Here is a 22108-nt window from a genome sequence, read left to right as displayed (position 1 = left end):
ATGCGCGTCGGGCCAACGGGGTGGAGGCTCAGCAACGGGGGAGTGCCCATTCCCCCGTTGCCCGACGCCGTGGCGTGCCCCTCCTACTTTGCCGACGAGGTCGAGGTCGTGCGCGACTCCCTCACCGACGCACAGCTCGCCGTCCCCCGGTACGCCGCCGACAACCACGCGGCTTGGGCGGCGTACTTCGAGCGCCGTCAGCAGCGGCGGCTGGCGTCCACCAACGGCGCGCCGGTGGTCGGCGGCCTGAAGAACAGCGAGGGGCGCCACCTGTGGTGGGGCGTCCCCGGCCGCACACTCGAGGGCGTGCTGACGCACCTCGAGGGCGGCAACAACCCGCCGTTGGCGTATCCCCCGGCGAGGGCGGCCGCCCCGGCGCACCGCCGACGCGACGGGCAGTGGATGCCAAGGAGGTTCGGCTCTCCCTCTTCTTCCTCCTCGCGCTCTTCCTCCCACTCCTCCGGCTCTCCGGCACTGCTCGGCGTCAAGGCCGAGTCCGCGGTGGAGACGCTGCTCGGCCGGCGCACTCGCAGCGCCGGCATCGTCATCAACGAGGGCGGCCGGCGCGCCTCCTCGTCGGCTCCTCCGCGCTTCGTCAAGCCAAAGACGGAGCCGGGTCTCCCCGCCGTGAAGACGGAGCACGGCGACATGTAGCTCGACGATGACGCGGCCCTGAAATGGGCACGCCAGGACTCCCTGAAGATGGCGAGGGAGCGCCAGTGCGCCTCCCTGCGGCGCTTCGCGCAGCGCCGCCGGGGCCGCGACGAAGGAGGAGTCGTCGTCGTCGACGACAGCGACGACGACGACGACGCGCCGCCGCCGCCACCAGTCCGCCATGGCGACGCCGGGTCCAGCAGGGGCGCCCGCATCAAGGAGGAGAAGGCCGACGATGACGACGGCAGCGACTACTCGGCGTTCAGCCAGTTTCTTTTTTAGATTAGTTATATATTTGCTATGTAATGAAAATTCGCGAACATGTCTAATATATGCCCAAGTTTGCCGAAATTTAGTCGTGTTTAGCCGAACTTTGCCAAAATTTGCTATATATTTTTCTTTTTTGAACGCGCCTAGGGGCAGCCCTGGGGCCGGCGGCTGGGGACCAACTCGCCCCAGGCCGAGTTTTTGCGCCGGCTCACCCCCAGGCGGTGATTTTAGGCGCCCCCTAGAGGGCCAACGGCTGGAGATGCTCTTATGCATCTCCGAGAGACCAAACTAACAAATCTTGCTTCTCTTCCATCATCATTTTTTTTTTTGGTTATCTTTCTTAAACGTCTGCCTTGCAAAATTCAAACTAGAACCTGAAAACTTTCAAAGCAGACTGTGAAACTTACAACTGCAAGGGTTTAAACTCATGATATTTGAATTATTAAATAAACTTTCAGATGACACTCAAAGGTACTATTGGTCAAATTTGAACTTGACAGAGAAACCGGTTTAACACACGTTTATATCAAATTCAGCCAATTTTAACAGAAATTAGAAGACATTTGCACAAATTCAAAGTGCCCGGAAATGAACAAGGACCAATGCAATCAACCCCCCTTTAATAAATCAACTCAATAATCACCTAGCAGTAATTATTACATGGTCTAAATCTCTGTTGAAGTTTCAACAAACAACAAAAATGGCACAAGAGCTGTATGGATATTACGTGAAGCAGAAAATGTATCTCGTGTGATCTCTGCATCAACAGGAATGCGGGAAAAGCTTCTTCTCGCCCCAGAGTCCCTAGCAGCCTTGAGCCCATATAAGCTACTTCTTTTAGTTGAGCTGCGCATATTCAATCTATAAATCATGGAAGAGGCGCCTGATTTGCTCAACAGTGGCAGGCATCAACGTCACGGGACATCTTTTATGCTGAAGTAAAACAATTGACAATGTCACATTACAGATTCGGAACGCATAAAAAATGACAGCTTCTAATGGCTGGTTTAGGAGAATATCTACCTGAGAGACAGACTTGAATATGCAACTGTAGCAAAATACAAAACCAGAAACAGAAAGAACAGACGGGTTGTTGCGCTTTTGGCAGCACAGAGGGCACAGCGTCCTGTCAGTTGGCAAGGGAAGTCCATCTTTAGCAACCTGACGAAAGTTATAAGAGCACGATATCAAACTCTGCTGCCGTAAATAACTACTCCCTCCGCCAGAAATACTTGTCATCAAAATGGATAAAAGGGGATGCATCTAGACATATTTTAGTTCGAGATACATCTCTTTTTATCCATTTTGATGACAAGTATTTTCGGACGGAGGGAGTACAAGTGTACTACACAGACAACAGGCAACATCATAGTTGCAAAACAAAGAGTTCAGATGTCATCCATGGTTCAGATCAAAAAGTTGGTGTCGATGCCAGAGAATGGTAGTAGCTTTCTTGCAAACATTTACAAGTATATACCACATACCTTTGGTAGCGGCGGCGGAGGAGGTGGGGGGTATACAGTCGGAGCTGACATTCTTTCTTCAGCAGATTGATACCACCACTCCATCATCTAGATAAGATCACCAGAAAGAGAACATTTAGTGCAGTTCCACAGCGGAATCATGCTTTGCATCACAATGCATCTACTGCGGGAAGAACATGAAATTACACATTAAAAGACGTCAAGAGAAACCACATGCCAGGACTATTATTCCATTCTATCTAAACTGTCCGCCTGTAAAGTTTATACGAGCGACAGAACCTTGAAAGATTTTTTTAATCTCTTAAATTCCTAGGAAAGAAGTTTGAACTGACCTTGAAAAAGAAGACCGCAGCAATTAAACCAGTTTGTGCATAATCTAGAGTCGTGTACGTACAATTAAGGAGCACCCTCTGGACAGTCTGCAGAGATCATATAAAAATAATCTTGTTATAAGTTATGACTAGACAATTTATACTAGTAAGAAAATCCCGCTATTGAGTAGTGTATCATTTCCTACCTTTAACCATGGAGGACCACGAAGTCTCTCGAGTTCACGACTTCTAATTCTTGATATCCTAGAAGATGAATCCATCTACTTTGTCAAGAAAAGGCAAGAGGAAGCATCTCAGCAGAATAACCATATGTTAATATGGAAAAGGTAAATGATTTTTTCATCTCATGAGATTTTGTCGTCTCCTAATATGGAAACAGTAAATGCTTCTGTCATCTCTTAATATGGGACGGTAAATGCTGTTTTGATTTGAAAAAAAATCTGTTATCAGTAAGCAAAATTCAATGCAAAAGATTAGACATAATGTATGAATCATGATAATAAGCTCAGAAGTATGGTTCCGTATATGTTGCGCTACATGCTAACCAAGTAACCAGTAATATACACTCTAATGGAAATTGGCAAGTATTATACCAGCTCTTGTCCGGTAGCACGACAAACATGAAGCCCAAGCACATGAAGTCCTGGACTGTAAAATGCAGTAGCATCCAACAAATACAGCAACTGGTAAGCAAATGAAAGGCCTGCAAATCAATATAGGGCCATAAGTTAATTTATGTTGCCCGTGTAATGAAACAGACAGAGCAGCGATGCACAATTACTTCGCATCATCAAATGTATAAAAAAGGAATAAATTAATAAAGTCTACAAGCATTGCAAAGTTATATACTGACCCAAGAAAAGGCAGGTCATACAAAACTAACAAAACAAATCACAAAACTGAAACTTGTAGGCATCTTTTAATGGTCGTATATGAGCTTTCCAAAATTATTAGCTACAGAAAAGGCTTTAAACAAGTTAGGATTTATACAAGATGTTCATATATATGAGTAGTGGATCAACCTTCATGAGTCGCATGAATCCATGGATAACAAACACCTATTAGTGCCGCAAAATTGGTCCTAAGGCGCGTGAGATGTGACACCTCTCCAGCTGTAGTCTCAACTTGTGCTTGAGAAGTCTCCCCTTGTTGATCTGATACAAAGCCAGCTTCGTCGAATCTAACCTCACCCTGATCCCATAGGCTTGCCTGCAATCTTGCTTCTCTTTCTTTGTTATATACAGACTGCAACTTTGACTTGAAATACGGTAAAACAACCTATACAGATATTTGGAGCAGGTTAATAGCAGAATTTGTCCAAAACAGAGCTGTTTCATGATTTTCATCATTGCACTACATTACATATTTCATAGACCAATTCACAATCTTATCTTAACGAGACAAAAATTCAAAAACTAGATGATTAAATTTGTCAACTGCAGAATCTATGAAGATGTGCATAGGCTATTGAAGAAACTTGCGAACTGTATTGTAAAAGCAGAGAATCACAGCTTCAAATAGTACAAGAGCTTGAGTAAAGCACGTACTCCCTACGATCCAAAATAAGTGTCGCAGTTTTGAACTAACCTTAGTTCAAAACTGAACTAAGGTTAGTTCAAAACTGCGACACTTATTTTGGATCAGGGGGATCATATTTCAACATTGAGATGCTAAGGTAAATAAAGTTGCACACCAAGCAGATTGAGAACAAGTACATTAAGCAATTGGGGCTCAATATGCCTGCAATTCAGGCATGGGCAGAGTATCAGCAGCGCAGCGTATTATAGATACAGATCAAATATTACCCCCTCCGATCCAAAATAAGTGTCGTGATTTTAGATCGGAGGGAGTACATGTCTTCATAGGACAGTAACTAAAACAGAAGACGCATAGATATTCACATCGTAGACCTGCTAGTGAGGTAAAGTAGCCCATGTAGTGATGTCTGCTGGAATCTTGGTGAACAAGTCAGCTATGGATACACATTGCAAGATCACACAAGGGGTTAACATGTGGTGAGTTTTGTTTGTAAGTGTTAACCTGATGAGATCCCAGATAAAAAAAATGAATGCATTCAATTTAAAAGAAATCACTTTAGTAGTGCTTGGGTGGTTTGTTGCTCACAGGTAGCAGCTCAAAAATCAGCATAACTAAAACTATTTAAATCCAGAACGTAACAAAGCCAACATAAGATAATACTTCAAATTAATCTCTGCCAGGGGACATCATTACCAAAAAAACAACAGAAAGGGTTTTCTGGCGCTTCCTTAGTGCAGAGTCATAGACTTTGACATTAGATTCTGCACCAGGATTACTTCTGTTCACTGAAACGTTAACAGGTCTCCGCCTGAGACCATATAACGACTCTGAAAAGGAACCATCTGAAAGATATATGCAGGAAAGTTGTAATCAAACACAATCACTAATGGCAAAAGCTGGTAATATAATTACTTGTTTGTTGATAACTTGTCAGACTTGTTTTATCAATCATACAATTGCACTACCACAACTAGGCTAAAGTAGGTCAAAATTGCATAGTCCTAGCTATTTCTTTCATTTGCGGAATGAGTTAGTGCTAAGGCTTAAGGTGGAGTCACTCCATTCTTCTACCTTAATATGTTGTATCCATGGTTCTATTCCACAACCAAAAATAAATTCTTCTGGGATATACTAGGATTGGGTGACTCCACGATGAAGCTACTAATCGAATTAAAAGTTTACTTCTCTGCCACATAGTCGCACTAGATAACAAAAGTAGTGGTAAGAACCTACTCCCTCCGTTCGGAATTACTTGTGTCGGAAATGGATGTATCTAGAACTAAAATACGTCTAGATACATCCATTTCCGCGACAAGTAATTCCGAACGGAGGGAGTACCCTGCAAGTAGGATTTGAGATGATGAGGTTAATGTAAGGCTGAATTAAGAGATCGGTGGGTAGCCTTATTTAAACAGCTATCAGGGAGTAGTGTATAATTTCTTTCTCAATGATGCGCACCATGCAGAGAAATAAATAGCTGAAGATTAGCACTAAACTAAATACATAATAATACATTTTTCCGTGATATTTCTATATTACCATTCCATTGTTCAAAATATGAAGGTTGTAAACAAAGTTCCTTTTCAACAGAAAAGGGAGTTCTGCTACAGATACAACGAACCTGTTGTTCGTAGACTATGGGACTCAAGAACAGACATTAACAAAGCAAAGAATTCATCTTCATAATCTAAAACTTTATGCAAGGATGGCCTCCTTAGTGCAAAAACCTGCATATAGTATCGACTAATTAGCATTGTATAAAGAGGGTGCATGATAAACTAAAATCAAATACGCAGACAGTTATAAGTTTGGCTAAGAAAAAAGTACTAAACAGGTCATAACTCGAAACTTTGTTCCTTTAACGAAAATCTTGTAAAACATAGCACTTGTCGTGTTCCAATACCTAGACACCTTTCTAACAAACAGCCCTCGGTACAAGATCACTTAACTGCCTGAGAAATACCGGTATTGTTGATATAACAAAATTGTCTCTTGAGCTTTTGGAGGGTATCTTTTGCAAGGCAAATTTTCTGCGTTGTTATGTGCAATCCATCCTAAAATAACTTCTTGTGACCAGAAAAAGAGGGGAAAAGGATGCGATTCTTAGCTTCTAAGATCAAGAGTAAAATTGTAATTGACTTTCTCAAATATAGGCACATCCATCAGTTGTGTGCATCCTGGAGCTTGCAACTGAAAACAAGCACAGAGGATACTGGTACTTTGCCTCGGCATATATTCATTTTCAAAGTTCTGCTGCGAGTGGTAATCTTGGGTGTTTTTCAGATTGCCATTATAGAGTACCATCTACATTGTTACCTGGATTTATTTGCCAGTATATCTCAGCTCATTGTATAACAGTAGGGATCCATGAGTGAGAATTCTGATGTGAGAAAAGGCTAAGTCGAATTAACAAGCATGCTAGTTTGAGTTATCAAGTCGATTATTCAGGTACGATGTTATATGTTCGGATGTTCCCTTCATCGTCAAACATATACAGTACATCACAACCCAGCAAAGTTCCCCTAGCATACAGCTCAGCAACAAGTGAACTCAATATCCCTCTAAAAAGAATACGTGAATCCAATTTCACTATTCCTCACGTAGCAATTAATTTACCCAAGTCATTGCAGCTAATCAAACAAACTAAAAAGCCGAAATGCTAGCTTTCAGCGGCAGCAGAAGCAACTCTTCCAGCTGCAAATATTGCGTATTACTGCCTTCTCTGGCTAACTACATTTCGTGGCCTCGCCAATCAAACCTAGCATATATTCAATCAAGCAAATAAAACACAAGCAGAACTCGCACTCTCAATCATCCACTACAATGTAACGCACGAACAGACATTGTTCGAACAGTCATAAGCACCCAATACTAATAGACGCAGCTAGTTAACCAAACCGGATCGATGGGCATGATCGCATCGGAGAGGAGGCGGTGTTTCACTTACCCCGAACGAGTAGGAGAGCGCCGCGCGGAGGCTGGCCGGGAGCTGCTGCGCCGCGGACATCTCGAAGAAGGTGGGCCGTGCGCCCTGCCCTCCCACCTGGAACAGCATCGCGCCGCCGCCGCCGCCGTCGCGGCCTCCTCCGGGTGTAGGGGGCGGGGGATAGGGTTAGGCCTCGAGCCTATGGTGCAGACGCGGTGTCTTGGCGAGGTACAGCGACGGAGCTGTATTCCGGCGGTGGGCCGCGGGGTTATCCGGTGGCGCGTTCGTGTAGTCCTGCGCGTCCACGCCGGTGAGAGAAAGGAGAGGTGGGGCGCAAAAGAGAAGCTGTGAGGGAGACGGGTCCGAGGCGTGAGGGAGAAGAAGAGACTACGTTTGGTTCGTGGGATTTTTTTTCTAACTGGTTGGCCGGAATTAGATTTTTTTTAATACAGATGTCCCTCTAACCATCCAACCACAGCTTGGTTTGCCGTTGCAATTAGATGTGACGAATGAAAAGGATGAGAGATTAAAAATCCACTAATAATAATTGAATAAAGGGAGTGAGATTTTAAGTAAGATAAGGAAAATGGAAGTTGAGGAAGCGTGTGGATGAAAAGTAAAAGAATAAGTAGAGGAAAACGCGAGCTTTTCTATGCCGCTCTTCAGTTGTGCAATTAATTCTACTTTCCACCCAAGTGTTACTATCGTCCACTTCTGGTTTTGTGTAGGTCTAGTTTGGTTTTTCTTTTTATCTCTATTTTTATTTTCAATTTTTCTCTGCATGCTTGTTTTTATATTTATTTTCCTTTTTAAACTTATGAATATTTTGTTAAAAATTCAAAAACATACTTTAAATTTGTGCATATCTTCAAGTTCATAAACATTCTTTTTAATTTGTGAACAATTTTTAAAAATTGTGAGATTTTTTCAGGCTCATCAGCAATTTTTAAACTCGCAAACTTTTAAAATCCGTAAAGTTTTTGTAAATTCGTAACCATTTTTAAAATAATTTACATGTTCAAGACTCTCTCAGTATATGTCTTTGGATTGAAGAGGTAGGAGTGAAAAGAAAGAAGGGGGTTGGAGATCAATGGCTGAACTCACCACAAGAAGGTAGTGTTCTTTCCCAGAAAATATGATGAGAGCGGATTTTGCTACGAGTGAATTAATGAGATATATGGGGGCGTAAATAATGAGGACTATAAATTTGACCTTTATATATTTTTTAACACTACTCGGAGCCTCCGAATGTTTAGCTCGGAATCATTGAACACTGTTAAAGGTGGCAATTTTCAAATCACTCAGAGGGTTGGCGCGCTTTTTTGCGCCGTTGGTGTTGTTGGGTTTCTTCAAAAAATAATCACTTTGTTTCAATATTATGGTGTATTACTTTCTTGAAAAGTCAAACCTTTAAAGATCAATAAAATTATTAGACAAATATATCAAAATCCACAATATCAAATCAATATTTTTAAATTCATCATAAAATGAATTTTCATACTTTTTTGTTTTATATTGTGGATGCCGATATTTTTGCTATGAACTTGGTCGTAGTTGAAGAAATTTGACTTTCTACAACTAATACCCCTTATATTTTGGAACAGATGAAATATTTAGTTCGGCGCGTGGAGAAGATGATAGGGTGTGTTTTATTTTAATTTTATAATGCGGTGATGTGGGTCCTTCGTGGTGTGATTCTGAGTTATTCACTAACTAACCTATATTTATGTGGGGAAATTTGAGTGTCTGTGGTCACAAGTACTATTATATTGGTGCTACAATATCATATGATGCCGCTTCTTTTTTCCAGGTGGTGGGAGGGTGCGTGGGATTGATATGTTTTTATAGGCCGGTTGCTGCTGATTAATTTGAAAAATCGTTGGCCCGATCAAAATAGTAGACCAAATCCAAAATTGAATACCTCAATTGAATGAAAGAGCTTCAAAATTAAAGAACATATTGAATTAAAAGAATTGAATGGAAGAGCTTCAGAAAGTGTTGACCCGGTCAAAATCAATTGACCCAACTCTAAATTGAATGCCTCAATTAATTGTGAGACCTTAAAATTTAGGAAGCATAATGTATAGTATAAAAGAATTGAATGAGAGAACTTTGAGAAATTATTGTCCCAGTCAAAATTCGGTGACCGAATTCTAATTGGAGACTCAATTGGATATTTGGATGTGTGCCCTTTAAAAATAGGGAGCTTAGTGTTATAGAGGATAGGTGACGGGAGGGTGCGAGGGGTTGATATGATTTTGTAGGCGGTTGATGCTGATTGATTTGATAACTCGTTGGCCTGATAAAAATCATAAACCAAATCCAAAATTGAATACCTCAATCGAATGAAAGAGTTTTAAAATTATGAAATATATTTAATTAAAATAATTAAATGGGAGAGTTTCTTGAAAAATTGTGACCCGGTCAAAATCGAGTGACCCAATTCTAAATTGAAGACCTCAATTAATTGCGAGGCATTAAAAATTAGAAAGCATAGTGTACATAGTATAAAAGAATTGATTAAATAGTTTAAAAAAATTATTGACACGGTCAAAATCGGGTAACCCAATGCCGATTGGAGACCTCAATTGATTGTGAGGCTTTAAAAAGTAGGGAACATAGTGTATAGTGTAGTGTGTGTGTGTGTGTGTGTGTGTGTGTGTGTGTGTGTGTGTGTGTGTGTGTGTGTGCACATATCGTGTGAGGAGATCTACGACAAACGTTGGAAGGCCAACTCTCGTATCATTGCCCGCGGATGAGTCTGGGTTGAGGGAAGACTAGTGTGAAGCAGGCGTGAGCTGGGCCGGCCAAGGCGTGCGGGAGGTCACAACCTCGTTTTTTTCCATGTTTTTTCCTTTTGTTTATACTTCTAAATATTCTAAAAATATATATTACCAGAAACACTTTACGCAAAAACATTTTGAAAAAATGTTAACCAAGCATATGAAAATGTTACATGCATATAGAGAAAATATTTCTCATGTATACAAAAAATGTATATAGAAAAATACAAATGTGTATGAAAAAAGTTGATCATGTATTTAAAACATGTTAATCAAGCATCTAAAATAAATTGTTAATCTTGTATTTGGAAAATTTTAAGCATTTAAAAAATGTTAAATATGTATAGAGAAATGTTGACTATGTATTCAGAAAATGTTGACCATGTGGTAAAAAAATATTAACCTTGTATTTTGAAAAATGTTAATCAAGAAGTGTTAAATGTGTACAGAAAAAAATGCTGATGAAGTATTAAAAAATGTTAATTTTGTATTTGAAATTTGTTAATCAGGCATTTGAAAATGTTAAATGTGTATATAAATGTTGTTGACCATGTATTAAAAAAATAATATTGTATTTTTAAAAAGTGAATCAAGCATTTAAAAATGTGTATGGAAAAAATCATGACCATGTATTTAAAAATGTTCATCTTATATGCAAAAAATATTAAATATGTATTAGAAAAAAAATTAGATATGTACCAAAAAATGTACAATGTGTATGAAAAAAGTAGAGATAAAAATTATAATTTTTCAAAAAATATAAATCATATATTTTAAAAATGTTGAACGTGTTTATGAAAAACATTTCTAATGTGTAAAAAATATTGTATGTGTATTGGAAAACGTTAACATGTGTTGAACAAAAAGTAAACCGATGAAAATCGACAAAAAAAGGCAAAGAAAACAAAGAAAACCAAAGTATAGTGGAGAACGAAAGAAAAACGGAAGAAACCCAGTGAAAAACAATGGAAAACAAAATTCATTACAAAGAAAAAAGCCCAAGAAAACGAAAGAAAAAAGGAAAAGAAATAAAAAAATCAATGAAATAAACAAAGAAAACCAAGAATAATAAAGAGAAGAAAAAGGAAAACTCAAAACCAGTGAAAACTAATGAATAAACGAATAACAGTGAAAGCAATAAAACCGGAGGAAAACAATGAAAATCCAGAAAAAGAAAGAAAACCATTGAAGAAATAGGGAAACCCGAAAGAAAGCAAAAACAAAGGAGAAAAAACATAAGCGAACAAATTGAACGCATCGAGCGCAGCGTGCGAGCGAACGATTGGGTCGACCGTCTACTGTAGCAAGCCGGAAGAATCTTCAGCGAGCCCGACATACATCTCGCTATAAGCAAGATATGGCCCTGGCGCGTATCATTGTCCGTGGACGAGATCGGACCAGTCGACGGACAAATAGTGTGTCTATTTTGTGGGCTGGCTTTGAAGATGGCCTTACTTAATTATACTTCATTTGTTTCATCTAGAGGAGAGCGTATCCTGTGCACCAAGAGTTTTTGTGCTACCGGTATACCGAACTTCAAAATTTGTACTATGAGTTCTAAAAATTCTGAAAATAGTTGAATATATAGAAATAGCATATATCTAACGTGTCACAAAATTTCAGTTGTAAATTCAACTCACAGCAAGAGAAACAAAAACAACAAATTTAGCTATGGTAGTGCTAATGGACCCAATTCACAGCACAGTTTAAATTAACAAACATTCATATCATAATTTATCTTTTTTATTTCTCGAGGCGTGAGTCAATTTATTAGCTAAATTCTATGACATGATAGATATGTATTGTGTTCCTATACTCAATTGTTTTCACAAGTTTTGAGAAGTTTTTTCATGAGTTTTTGACTTTGGTGCATCGGTAGCACTACTATGACATGATAGATATATATTTTAGACTTTTTCACCTGGCACCCGAAGAAGAATGGCCAGTTTACAGTAAAAAGTGCGTATCACTTAGCGACGGCCGTACATGATGATCAGTTTCCCGGTGGATCTTCTAGTGCTAATCCTAAAGGAAGCCGATCAGTTTGGAATATTATATGGTGGTCAAATGTTCCTCTACATATGAAGCATACGACTTGGCTTGTGGCGACGGGTGCAGTAACAACTACAGCTCGCATGCAATATCGGCACTTGGCGCGGCATGGAACTTGTCCTCTCTATGGTACAACTGATGAGGACAGCTACCATGCACACTAGTTGCATGCAACCATGCACGTAGTGTATGGGAGGGCATCAGGCGTGTTTGGTCCGTCCCCCACGATCATGTCCTTGTTAACAATGGGCAGGAATGGTTGCTTAATCTACCGCTTAACTGCAAGGAGGCGTAGATGGATTGGAGTACTAATGCTCATTTGGTGTATATGATAATTACATAATGATCTTACTCATGATAAAGAGGTTCCCTAGTGGATATTACGGTTGACTTTTTAGTGAGCTATGTGAATTCTATTGGTGATGTCAAGAAGTTCAGCACTGAGGAAATACTCAAGGGGAAAATAGCAGTTGCTGATTGGGCTTTGCCCGAAGTGTGAGTTAATCCTGCTCCTAAGCCTTGGCCACCTCCAACTGCAAACTGCGTTGCTCTATCCGTTGATGGATCTTTCTCAGTTTGATTCTGGCGCCGCGACTGCATGGATGATTCTCCGGCGATATGACGGATCAATTATTTTTGTAGCATACCGGTATATTTTTAATTGCAATGATGCACTGAAAGTGAAGATACATGCATTTATGTAAGGGATGGCACTTGCTATACAACACTCCAATCTTCCGGCGGTTGTTCAGTTTGATTCTAATGTGGCTTTATCGAGTTTGACAGGAGATGGATTAATTCGTTCTGCATATGGACATCTCGTAGCTGAAATTAAAACGTTGACGAGGGACAGGGAGTTTATTCCCAAAAATTAAATAGGGATTAGAATAGAGCTGCCGACCGCTTGACAAATTATAGTCACATAGAATTTATCACGGCTGTGTGGATGCATCTAGGACCTTCATGTATCGATGATCTTTTGCCTCCCGACTGTAATTCTATCAATTTGGAATAAAAGTCCTTTTTCATAAAAAAAGAAACCTCGGGTGCACGTCGAATCAGATGACAGCAGCAGCGAGAGAAGCCCGGGTGCTAGACTTATTCTAGGCGCGACATAAACAGAAATGGCTTTAAATCCCATTCCGCTGTGGCAAGTGAGGGCTCGCTGACAGCATAGATACACTGTGTCATTTCATTGGTCGTTTCAGACTTTGAACACCAAGCAACTTGTGTATGAACAGTACTGTCTAATACTACTACCACACCGGTGACTGAGCTAGAGTAGCAAATTACAATTTACAAGGTGGCGCCACTTTGTACTCTCCAGCCACGAGCCGGAGTCCGGCCGGGCGAAGTAAAACTGAGAAGAAGAAAAAGAAGACGGCCCATGCGGCCGGGTACCGCTAGAGACGGTGGGCGGGGATGAGGCCGTCGTCGAAGTTTTGGGAGTAGCTCTTGAGGTCGTACCCGAAGCTTACGGTGCGGCGCTTCGGCCGCAGCACGGCGCGTCTCACCCTCCAAAACAGCTGCCTCACCGGCGCCGGCGCCTGCCGCCACGACCCGCCGCCGCTCTTCCCGTCCATCATCTTCGGGCTTCCAGTGCTCCTCGTCACGTCCAATGATCCTCCCAGAAACTCCATCAGTGCTTGATGAGTTTTGATGCGGACGGGGACGTACGGCTCTACTGATCTTCTGCAGCTGAACGTAGCTCTTCTTGGATGATTAGGTAGCTGCTGATCTGAGATGCACGCACCGTTTGCACAAAATGAAGCTCATCAGCAGCCGTTTTATAAGCTCGCGGAATTGACGACTCCGGCCGGGCCCGCCATCACTGACGCGCACTCACGGCTGACAAGAATAATCCACTTTACACAACGATTAGGCCATGGAAAAATCACATTTCGGACATCTTTTCCCATTGCCACCCTTAAACTACACACCTACAGTCAAAGATCAACGCCGCATCCAAAGAGCGAAAGGGTCGATGGAGGCCTCGTGTGGTGTCGACACAGGCTGTTGCGTCGTACCGTAAAAGTAAATTTCTCTTTATGCATTAATAAAGCAACGTTGAAACCATGTGGTCTCGTGGTTAGTGACGACTCATATATCCGATCATGAAGATATACTAGTTCTTTGGGACAAAACCTTATAGAAAAGAAAACAAAAGGAGGAGGACTAAGAAAGACGATGACTGCATGTTGACGCTTTACACGCACGACGGTCGTGGCGCATATATCCATTGTTCAGTTAAGGTTCAAGATACGGTATCTGCCGCAAGTTCACGATTGAATGACACAAGCCACATCACAGAGTTAGCAGAAGTAAGCACTTTCAACTTTTTTACAGCCCTAGCGATCGACAAACCCCTTCCACGTGGTCTTATCCTTAGATCAACAACATGTATATATGTAACAACATCACAAGGATAATGAAGATAAGTTGACAGTTCAAAGCTTTTGGGGTGGAACAAAGATTTACCGAAAAAAGTTTTTGCCCCGCTTTATATATAAAACAACGATCAACAACAACCCGGTACAAACGCATGCCACCACAACGCACACACATATCCAAGGCAGGATACAAAGACGCTGAGCGCAACAACACCATCCCTACCACTACACGAGCACCCGGGGACTTCAACGGTGAACGCCACTGCAAAGAGATGAAGCCGCATATGACGAATCGATGGCTCCAAGGCGGTGCCTTCAGGAAGGTTACGACATCAGAGCGCCGTCACCGCCCGATCCAAGGATCAGAGTTTCCCCTGGAGTACCAGACGGGCAATGAGGGTCGCGACGACACCTTCAAGAAGGGAGCGAGCTTCGACGCTGCCAGTCCGTGCGAAGATAGAGCATGTTTTCGCCCCGGCCAACACTCACTGCCACCGAACGCCACACCCCGGCTACCACGCCGCCCACACGACCATGGTCACCGGGCAGCACCGAGCCACGGGCTTTGCCCGAGAGCACCGCGCTACCACCACCAGGGCCGCCGCCCCGATATCCAAGACCTAGACACCACCACACTCGAGACCCGTCGCTACCCCAACCAAAGAGACGGGTCGAAAGGCCCCGCCTTTTGCACCTTGGACGGCCCCCAGCGCCGAGACCCAATAGGCCGGCCAAAACTGGCCCCCAATGACCTGTCCTGCCGCACCGTGCGTGAGACGAGCACGATCCAGCAGCCGGGCGCGAGACGAGCTCGGTCCTACAGCCGGACGCGAGACGAGCATGGTCCTGCTGCCGGGCGCGAGACAAACTCGGTCCTGCAGCCGGGCGCGGGACGAGCTCGATCTTGCAGCCCCGGGCGCGAGACGGGCGATGGACCGCAGCTGGGAGAGGACCAGCCCTTCGACGAAAGTAGCAACCAGATGCCGAGGAGAGGGATCGAAGGCCAAAACAGTCCACCTGCAAATGAGCCGACGCCGACGGAGAAGCCAATCGTCGCTGCAGCCGGAACAGCCGAGCTGCCATGTAGATACCAAGTAGCAGGGAGGCCACCATACCACCCCGCACCGCCGTAGCCCACGACCAGAGCAGCGACCACGCTGGGCCGCTGCCCAGACCCGCGCCGCTCGCCGGGACCAAGCCTAGGTCCGACAGAGCACGCAACCACCGGCCGCACCTCCTCCCGCCAGCCCTGCCACCAAAGCACCAGCAGACGCGCCGCCAGGATGCAGCCACCGCGGCACCGCCAGCCATCCCCGCCGCCGCATCCAGGAAAGGGCACGACGCTCAGATCTGGCTGCTTGCCACGGCAGACCGCGACCACCCCACCACGCGCCTGGGCCACCCCGACGACACCGGCCCCAGCCAGCCGCCCGCCGTGGACCGCCGCCGCACCCCGCCGCCGGACCTCACAGATCGGCGCGTGCCGCCGCGCAGCCGCCACACCCAGCGAGGAGGAAAGGAGAAGAACGGAGGGCGCCCAGGAAGAGGCCCCGCCACCTCCCTCACTGGAGCCCGCCTGGCTTCGCCGGCGGAGCCCCTCCGGCAGCGGCGAGACGAGAAGGGGAGAGGGCAAGGCCCGGCAGCGCGCGAGGGGAGTCGCCCCCCATGTCGCCAGAGGAGGGCGACGCGGAGGTGGTTTTTTTTTTCTAGTTCATGAGTAGGAGTTCCAATCCTGGAACAAAGGTTTAAGCTTTTGATTTTGCTTTAGTTTTACTAACCTCTTTTGAAAAGCAGAGAGTAAAAGACAGATCACTAGCGCTTGAATCGATCTCTCTCTCTCTCTTTTTCTCTTTTTTCTCTCTCTTTTTTTTGAAGCCCCCACTCCTCCCGACCCTCGCGTCGTCTCTCTGAGGCGACTCGAGGGTTCCTAACCCTAGCGCCGCCACCCCCCTTCCCCACTCCTCCTACCACTCCGCCGCCGCCTGAGGTGCGCCCCGGCTCGCACGCGCGTCATCTATGATGGTGGCGGCGGGGATCTGGCTACTCCGCATCTCGTGGAGGGCCTAGGGCGTCGGGGTGGCGGCCCCGGATGGTGTGCCCGGCGTGGATCCCTCGGCAGGTGGCGCCGGTGGGCGCTGGATGGCCGTCCTCTTGGCTGCGTGGGTAGCAAGGGGGCAGCGGGCGTGGGTCACGACGCGGTGGTCTCCTCGCGGACCGCATCGGCGTCTTGTGGAGAAGGCCCGCCTCATCTTGTCCGATCTGCTCGATCCCCTTCTGATTCTGGTGGCCGGCGTCCTTCGGCTCGGGTGGTTGGGAGCTCGAGGTTGTGAGCTGGAACCGGGGTAACCCCTTGGCCAGCGCGGCGGCCACAGCGAAGTCGACGCCTTTGGCGCCGATCCCCTCCTTGGAGGCTTCGGTGAGGTTCCCCTCCTCCTCTTCCTGCCCCCTGCTTAGTGGTGAAGACCTTGGTCCCCTGTTTGGGCGGCGACGGCGTTGCGACGTCATATTCCTTCTTGGAGGCGTCGTCCGGGGATAGCAGTGGTGGCGGGTGTGCAGTGGTGGTTCTGGTGGTGGCGGCTGGCGGCTTGTGCCGACCTTGTTCACTTGCGGCTGCTCCAACGGCTTTCGTCCTGCGCCGTGGCTGAGCCGGTGGCAGTGATGGCATCTCGACGAGACCATTGCTTCCCTCCGGTGTTGGTCCTTGTGTAGGGTGATGGCATTAGCGCTGCTTTCCTCGCAGCTGCTGTTGCCTTTGAGCTGTTCTGTCTAGCGCTCTGTATCAGTACATGCCGTGGTGGAGCGGTACTTCATCTCACTCATTAATGGCGGCGAAGATCGGCGGCATGGCGCTGTGGAGGCGCGCCGCCCGATGCGCGGAGATGGACTCGCGCAGGAGGAGGTAGCTGTCTGGCGTCATGGTGACGTCGATGGCGGAGTGGCCTACACAAGGTAGAAGACTCAATATATTCTGAAGACGGACCTGTGGAAGATGGCTGCGACGACACAAGAGTGTGTCTGACCGGATTGTGCCCCAGACCCGGTATGTGGCTCGGCTGGGGCTTCCGGCTTTTGATGTTAGGTTTAGGTGAGTGGTTTGGGTAGTGGCCCAACTAGCATCCCTTCATCATATGGATAAGAGTAGCGGCATATGTTACCGAGATGGTGGATTCAGGAATATTGTTTGTAATACTTTGTAAGGTCCTCGAGAATAATTAATAAAGTGGCCGTATGCATCTCCCAGATGCAGAGGCCGGGGGTCATCCTCCTTTTCTAAAAAAAATCTATAGGAAGTTGCCCACGAGCTAGGACGGCCAGCACAATCCAATCGGCTACTCCACACATCACATAAAGGACGGGGGGTTGTTGGTAGTATGCAAGGGTGGTGCGTTTATCCAAGTCATTTGTCATCTATGATGACGGTCTTCTCCTAGCTAAGGCATCAAATAGTATTAGTGAACATGTTCTGTAATGATGATTCCACAACACATTGACCAATAGTTACTTTTTAGGTACATTAGATGACTCGTTGCACCCATGACACAAAACCAAACACGGTCGAGAAGTGATGCTAACTATATGGAATTGTATTTGAAAGGAACTATAAGGAACATGTAGATATATGAGACCAATTTGTTGACGCTCAAAAGTGGCACAGGGAACAAAATGGGAAGGATCACAAAGAATGAGTTGAATCCATAGGAATATGAAGTCAAATTTGATAATTGGAGTTCACCATTGATGGCCCTCTTCGAGAAGAACAAAATGATTAAGAATAGCCCAAAGCAGAGCTCGGCCGCGAAAGTTATGACCAGTTCAAAGGGGCATATCTTTGACGTCGGGTTTTGTCTTGCATAGAAATGTTCTCAAGATGGCTCAACATGAATGCATGAATGAAATCATATGTGAACGAAGTAACTGCGATTATTTTCCTTTCCTGAACAGGGACATGGCTTTAATTATTTTTTTGAAACAAGGCAAAAGATTTGCCATTTTCATTGATTAAGAAGAAGTTAGAATTGCCCGGTTAATTGACGGAAAACCAGGCTAAAACCGAGACATGACTTTTACTATAATTTGCTCTTTCGGCAACAACGGATGGGTGGTACCACTGATTTGCTAAGTGCATTTCAGTTTTGTCATTTTATAATAGCAATTTGAAGATTTTTTTTGTTCAACAATGTTATTAGTGGTTCAATGTGAAGAGTTTAGGCACCCATTCAAAGGAGGTTGTCTCTAATGAGGCACTGAGGAAGAAGAGTGCATCCGTCGCCCTGTCTAACTCGCCGAGACCAGGCTAGCGCTATTGCTCATATTTGTGTGTGTTGAAGTTCACATCATCTGTCTTAGTTGGGAATGATTGTATTCCAACATGTTCAAGCATACTGGCAGTCCCAGAATAGATGTATAATAGTCTCTTCAGTGCCTTCACCACATAAGGCACAACTATAGTCCTCTAGATACATACTTCTGTGGTGTAGCATGTTCCTAGTAGTGATCTTGTCATGAAGAAGGAGCCAGAAGAAGATTTTATGTCTGAGTCTGCAGGCCGTTTTCCAAAGCATCTTAAAGATGAAGTGAGCTGTGCTTGGTCCCATGAGTACTTTGTATAATTTCATGGAAGAGTATTTCATAGAGCTACCTCCAGAGGACCAGTAATCTCTATCAGTTGTGATTGATCTCTTCATGATGATCTCTTCAATGGCATTATACTGGTTAAAAGCTTGCAGAGATAATGGCCGGTGGAAAAGCAGACTGAGGTCTTCTAGTTGTTGCACATTGGCAAGTGTGATTTCTTTGTTGATTGCAAATGAGTACAACTCTGGGTATTGAATCTGTAGTGGGGTGTCTTGCCATCTGTCTGCCCAAAATCTTATAGTGTCTCCAGGGCCAGCTTTGCAAACATGTAATTTCCTGAATGTTGGAAGAAGCTTGAGAATTGCTTTCCACCAGAAGGAGCCAATCATTCTTTCTCCAGGTAATGAGTTTTGGTAGTATGATTCCCAAATAATGTTAGCCCAGGGAATATCAGCCTTATTGAGGAATTTATGCAAAAATTTCATGAGCAGATTTTTATCATGGATGTGCAAATCAAGAACACCAAGGCCACCATGAGATTTAGGTTTGCATACTTGTTCCCATGAGATAAGTGTTGCACCTCTGTCCTGTGTACCATACTTTCTCCGGCAATAGTTCATGAGGTAGGAATTGATTTGCTTAATCACAGTCTTTGGAATCATCAGAGTGCACATGAAGAATATTGGCATGCTGGTAAAAACTGATCTGATTAGAGCAAGCTTATCCCCAGTGGAGAGCAGAGCGGAGCAACCCAGTAGCCTGCTTTTGAGGCATCTCTACTTATGATGAAATACTCCTCACTTTATGTAAACTGCCAGCAGACATTGCAATGGAGATTGTTATTATAGGATGCTGGAGCATCTGGCTAACCAGAAACGATAAGATTTTCAGAAGGGCACCAATTCACCTCGATTCTTGGAAATTCTACCTGAGAGAAAGCCTACAGGTTACCAATATTAGAGCTAAACAAGAGAAGGCCACGTTGATCAGTAATTGGATAGCTCAGCACGTGTAATCGTTTCGATGTTTCATAGAACTGGCATTGGTTGACCCACTAGTTTGGGCATGATTTGTATTATTTGTACTTTGTTTAATTAATGAAAATTACCGTAGAACGATTGTTCTACGGTTTCGGCTCAAAAAAAAGTTCACATCATCTACACCAACCCCATAATGTGATAAGCAAGTGGCGCTGAATTTTTCCAAGTGCGTGTCCCAGTAGAATAGTATTTATTTTTTTAGGTGCATTATTGTACTTTCTCATTATTATTTTCAAATGCATGTTCCAGTGTAGTATTTCTTTGTTTTCAGAATGCATGGTCTAATTCAGATAATTAGTTTCAAGATGCCACCATCACATGTTAACAGGATCGTTCATAACTTGCAGAATTTTAGCGTTGTCTTGTAATCAAGTTGCAAAGTTTTTAGTCGTCTAGATTCGGCAAGAAAAGAAGGCTAGCTTGTTACCTATACTGTTCACTGGCTATTCTGGTTGGATTTTGACTTCCCATTCATCATCTAATTACATTTTCATTGCTTCTTATTAGGCCTGAAATTCCGGATGGGGTGGTTTCACTCGCTTCGGCATGCAGAGCACATATATAGAACCACATATATACACTGTCCTTTCATTGCTAGTTTCAGACTTAAACAAGAAGCATCCTTTGTACAAGCAGTACTGACTAAGAGCATCTCCAGCCGCACCCCCAACGGGCCCTCCCCAGACGTTTTTTTAGCGTCGGCGGGCAAAAATCGGTCGAGTCGCGCCCCCATGAGTCTGTTTTTCGCTGGGTTGGGCCGAAATAACAGCTGGCACATCCGAGCCGAACTCGGCGCGCTGGGGGGCGCCGGCACAAGCGAAAAGGGGCGAGGGGCCGCCCTGTCGTGAGAGCCTTTTCCACCGTTTCTCCCCGCTTTCCCCCGGCTTCCCTCGCATTCTCTCCATTCCTCCCGCCAATCTCCCTCCTCCGCCCCTCCCAGTCGGCCGCCATGCCGCTGAAGCAGTACGTGCTCCCCCACGCCGCGACAGCTGCGACCGCCGCCGTCGCCCAGCCGAAGTAGAGGAAGCCGAGGGCGCCGCCGTCCAAGCCACCGGGCATGTCCAACGCCGACTGGAGGGCGGAAGTTCAGCGTCGGGAGGCTGTCACCACCGACCGGCGGAACAGGGCCAACGCCAAGAAGGCCCGGGACAGCGCGGCGCTCGCAGCTGCGGCTGCGGCGGATCAAGCGGAGCGCTCGGCCGAACAAGCCGAGGCGGCTCGCGTGGGGATGATGAATCCACCGGGCGGCCACGCCCAGTACGCGCCCTGGAGCCAGCAAAACGTTGGTTCTCCTGCCGGCTTCTCGTCGTCACCGCAACCCTGGGGATGCACGCCGTCATCGGGCTACGCCGTCGGGGACGCGCACGGTGGGTTCAACCCCAACGTCACCTCCCCCCATGGTCACCCGGCCCAGCGCACGCCCTCGCCCGCCTTTGCCTGCGTGTAGTACCCTCCATACAACTACTCACCGCCGGCCAACGCGTCCTCCCCGACGCCCCCTCTCCGCCGTGGCGCGCTGCCCTTCTCACAAGTTTCCACGCCGCACCTCGGCGACACCGACGCGACCGAAGCCGACATGGACGACATCATCACGGCAGGCTCGGCCGCCGCCGCCGCGTCCCCCGGGTTCACTACCCAGGACGACACGAACGACGTCATGGATGGCGAGCTCAAGTACGGCGAGGAGAACCGGACGAGCAGGAGGGGAGGAGGAGGAGGAGCCGGCGCCTGTTCCGGCGAGGAGACGCAAGAAGAAGAAGGGGGCGACCAGGACCGGCGAGCCGCGCATCAAGTGGGCGTCCAAGGAGCAGTAATGTCTCGCCGAAGCGTGGAAGGTCGTCTGCCTCGACCCGATCACCGGCACGAACCAGAGCATCGAGACGTATTGGGAGCACATCAAGACCGAGTTCGACGAGTGCAAGCTCGTCGACCCCTACTTCAAAGGCGTCTACATGCAGCGCGGGTCGAAGGCAATGGCGAACCATTGGGGGCTCATTCAGTCGGCGTGCAACAAATGGCATGGGATCGTCGAGGAGATCGCGGCTCACCAGGTGAGCGGCGCC

At 45.7% G+C, this 22108-nt stretch overlaps 1 protein-coding gene across 1 annotated transcript; it reads right to left on the bottom strand.

Moving 5' to 3' along the window:
* Positions 1–1527: 1527 nt before the first annotated feature.
* On the bottom strand, positions 1528–7587 carry LOC123180991 (peroxisome biogenesis protein 12). Its single transcript, XM_044593195.1, has 10 exons — positions 7227–7587; positions 5901–6006; positions 4973–5121; positions 3763–4018; positions 3334–3443; positions 2926–3000; positions 2741–2827; positions 2409–2495; positions 1948–2085; positions 1528–1857 (listed from the first exon to the last, which is right to left on the bottom strand). Exons 1-10 carry the CDS (start codon positions 7332–7334, stop codon positions 1786–1788), a joined length of 1188 nt encoding a protein of 395 aa, XP_044449130.1. The 5' UTR covers positions 7335–7587; the 3' UTR covers positions 1528–1785.
* Between the last annotated feature and the right edge of the window lie 14521 nt (positions 7588–22108).

Source organism: Triticum aestivum, chromosome 1D (genome assembly GCF_018294505.1).
Source record: "Triticum aestivum cultivar Chinese Spring chromosome 1D, IWGSC CS RefSeq v2.1, whole genome shotgun sequence".
Taxonomy (NCBI): domain Eukaryota; kingdom Viridiplantae; phylum Streptophyta; class Magnoliopsida; order Poales; family Poaceae; genus Triticum; species Triticum aestivum.
This window is presented reverse-complemented; position numbering and strand designations above follow the sequence as displayed.

Bases quoted from the DNA above. Each gene is read 5' to 3' on its own strand.
- LOC123180991 (XM_044593195.1), bottom strand. From the start codon at position 7,334: ATGCTGTTCCAGGTGGGAGGGCAGGGCGCACGGCCCACCTTCTTCGAG. The intron at 5,122-5,900 runs GTTCGTTGTATC...TATATCTTTCAG, and splicing joins CCATAGTCTACGAACAACAG to ATGGTTCCTTTTCAGAGTCG. The intron at 3,001-3,333 runs GTATAATACTTG...TTGACAAAGTAG, and splicing joins GTGCTACCGGACAAGAGCTG to ATGGATTCATCTTCTAGGAT.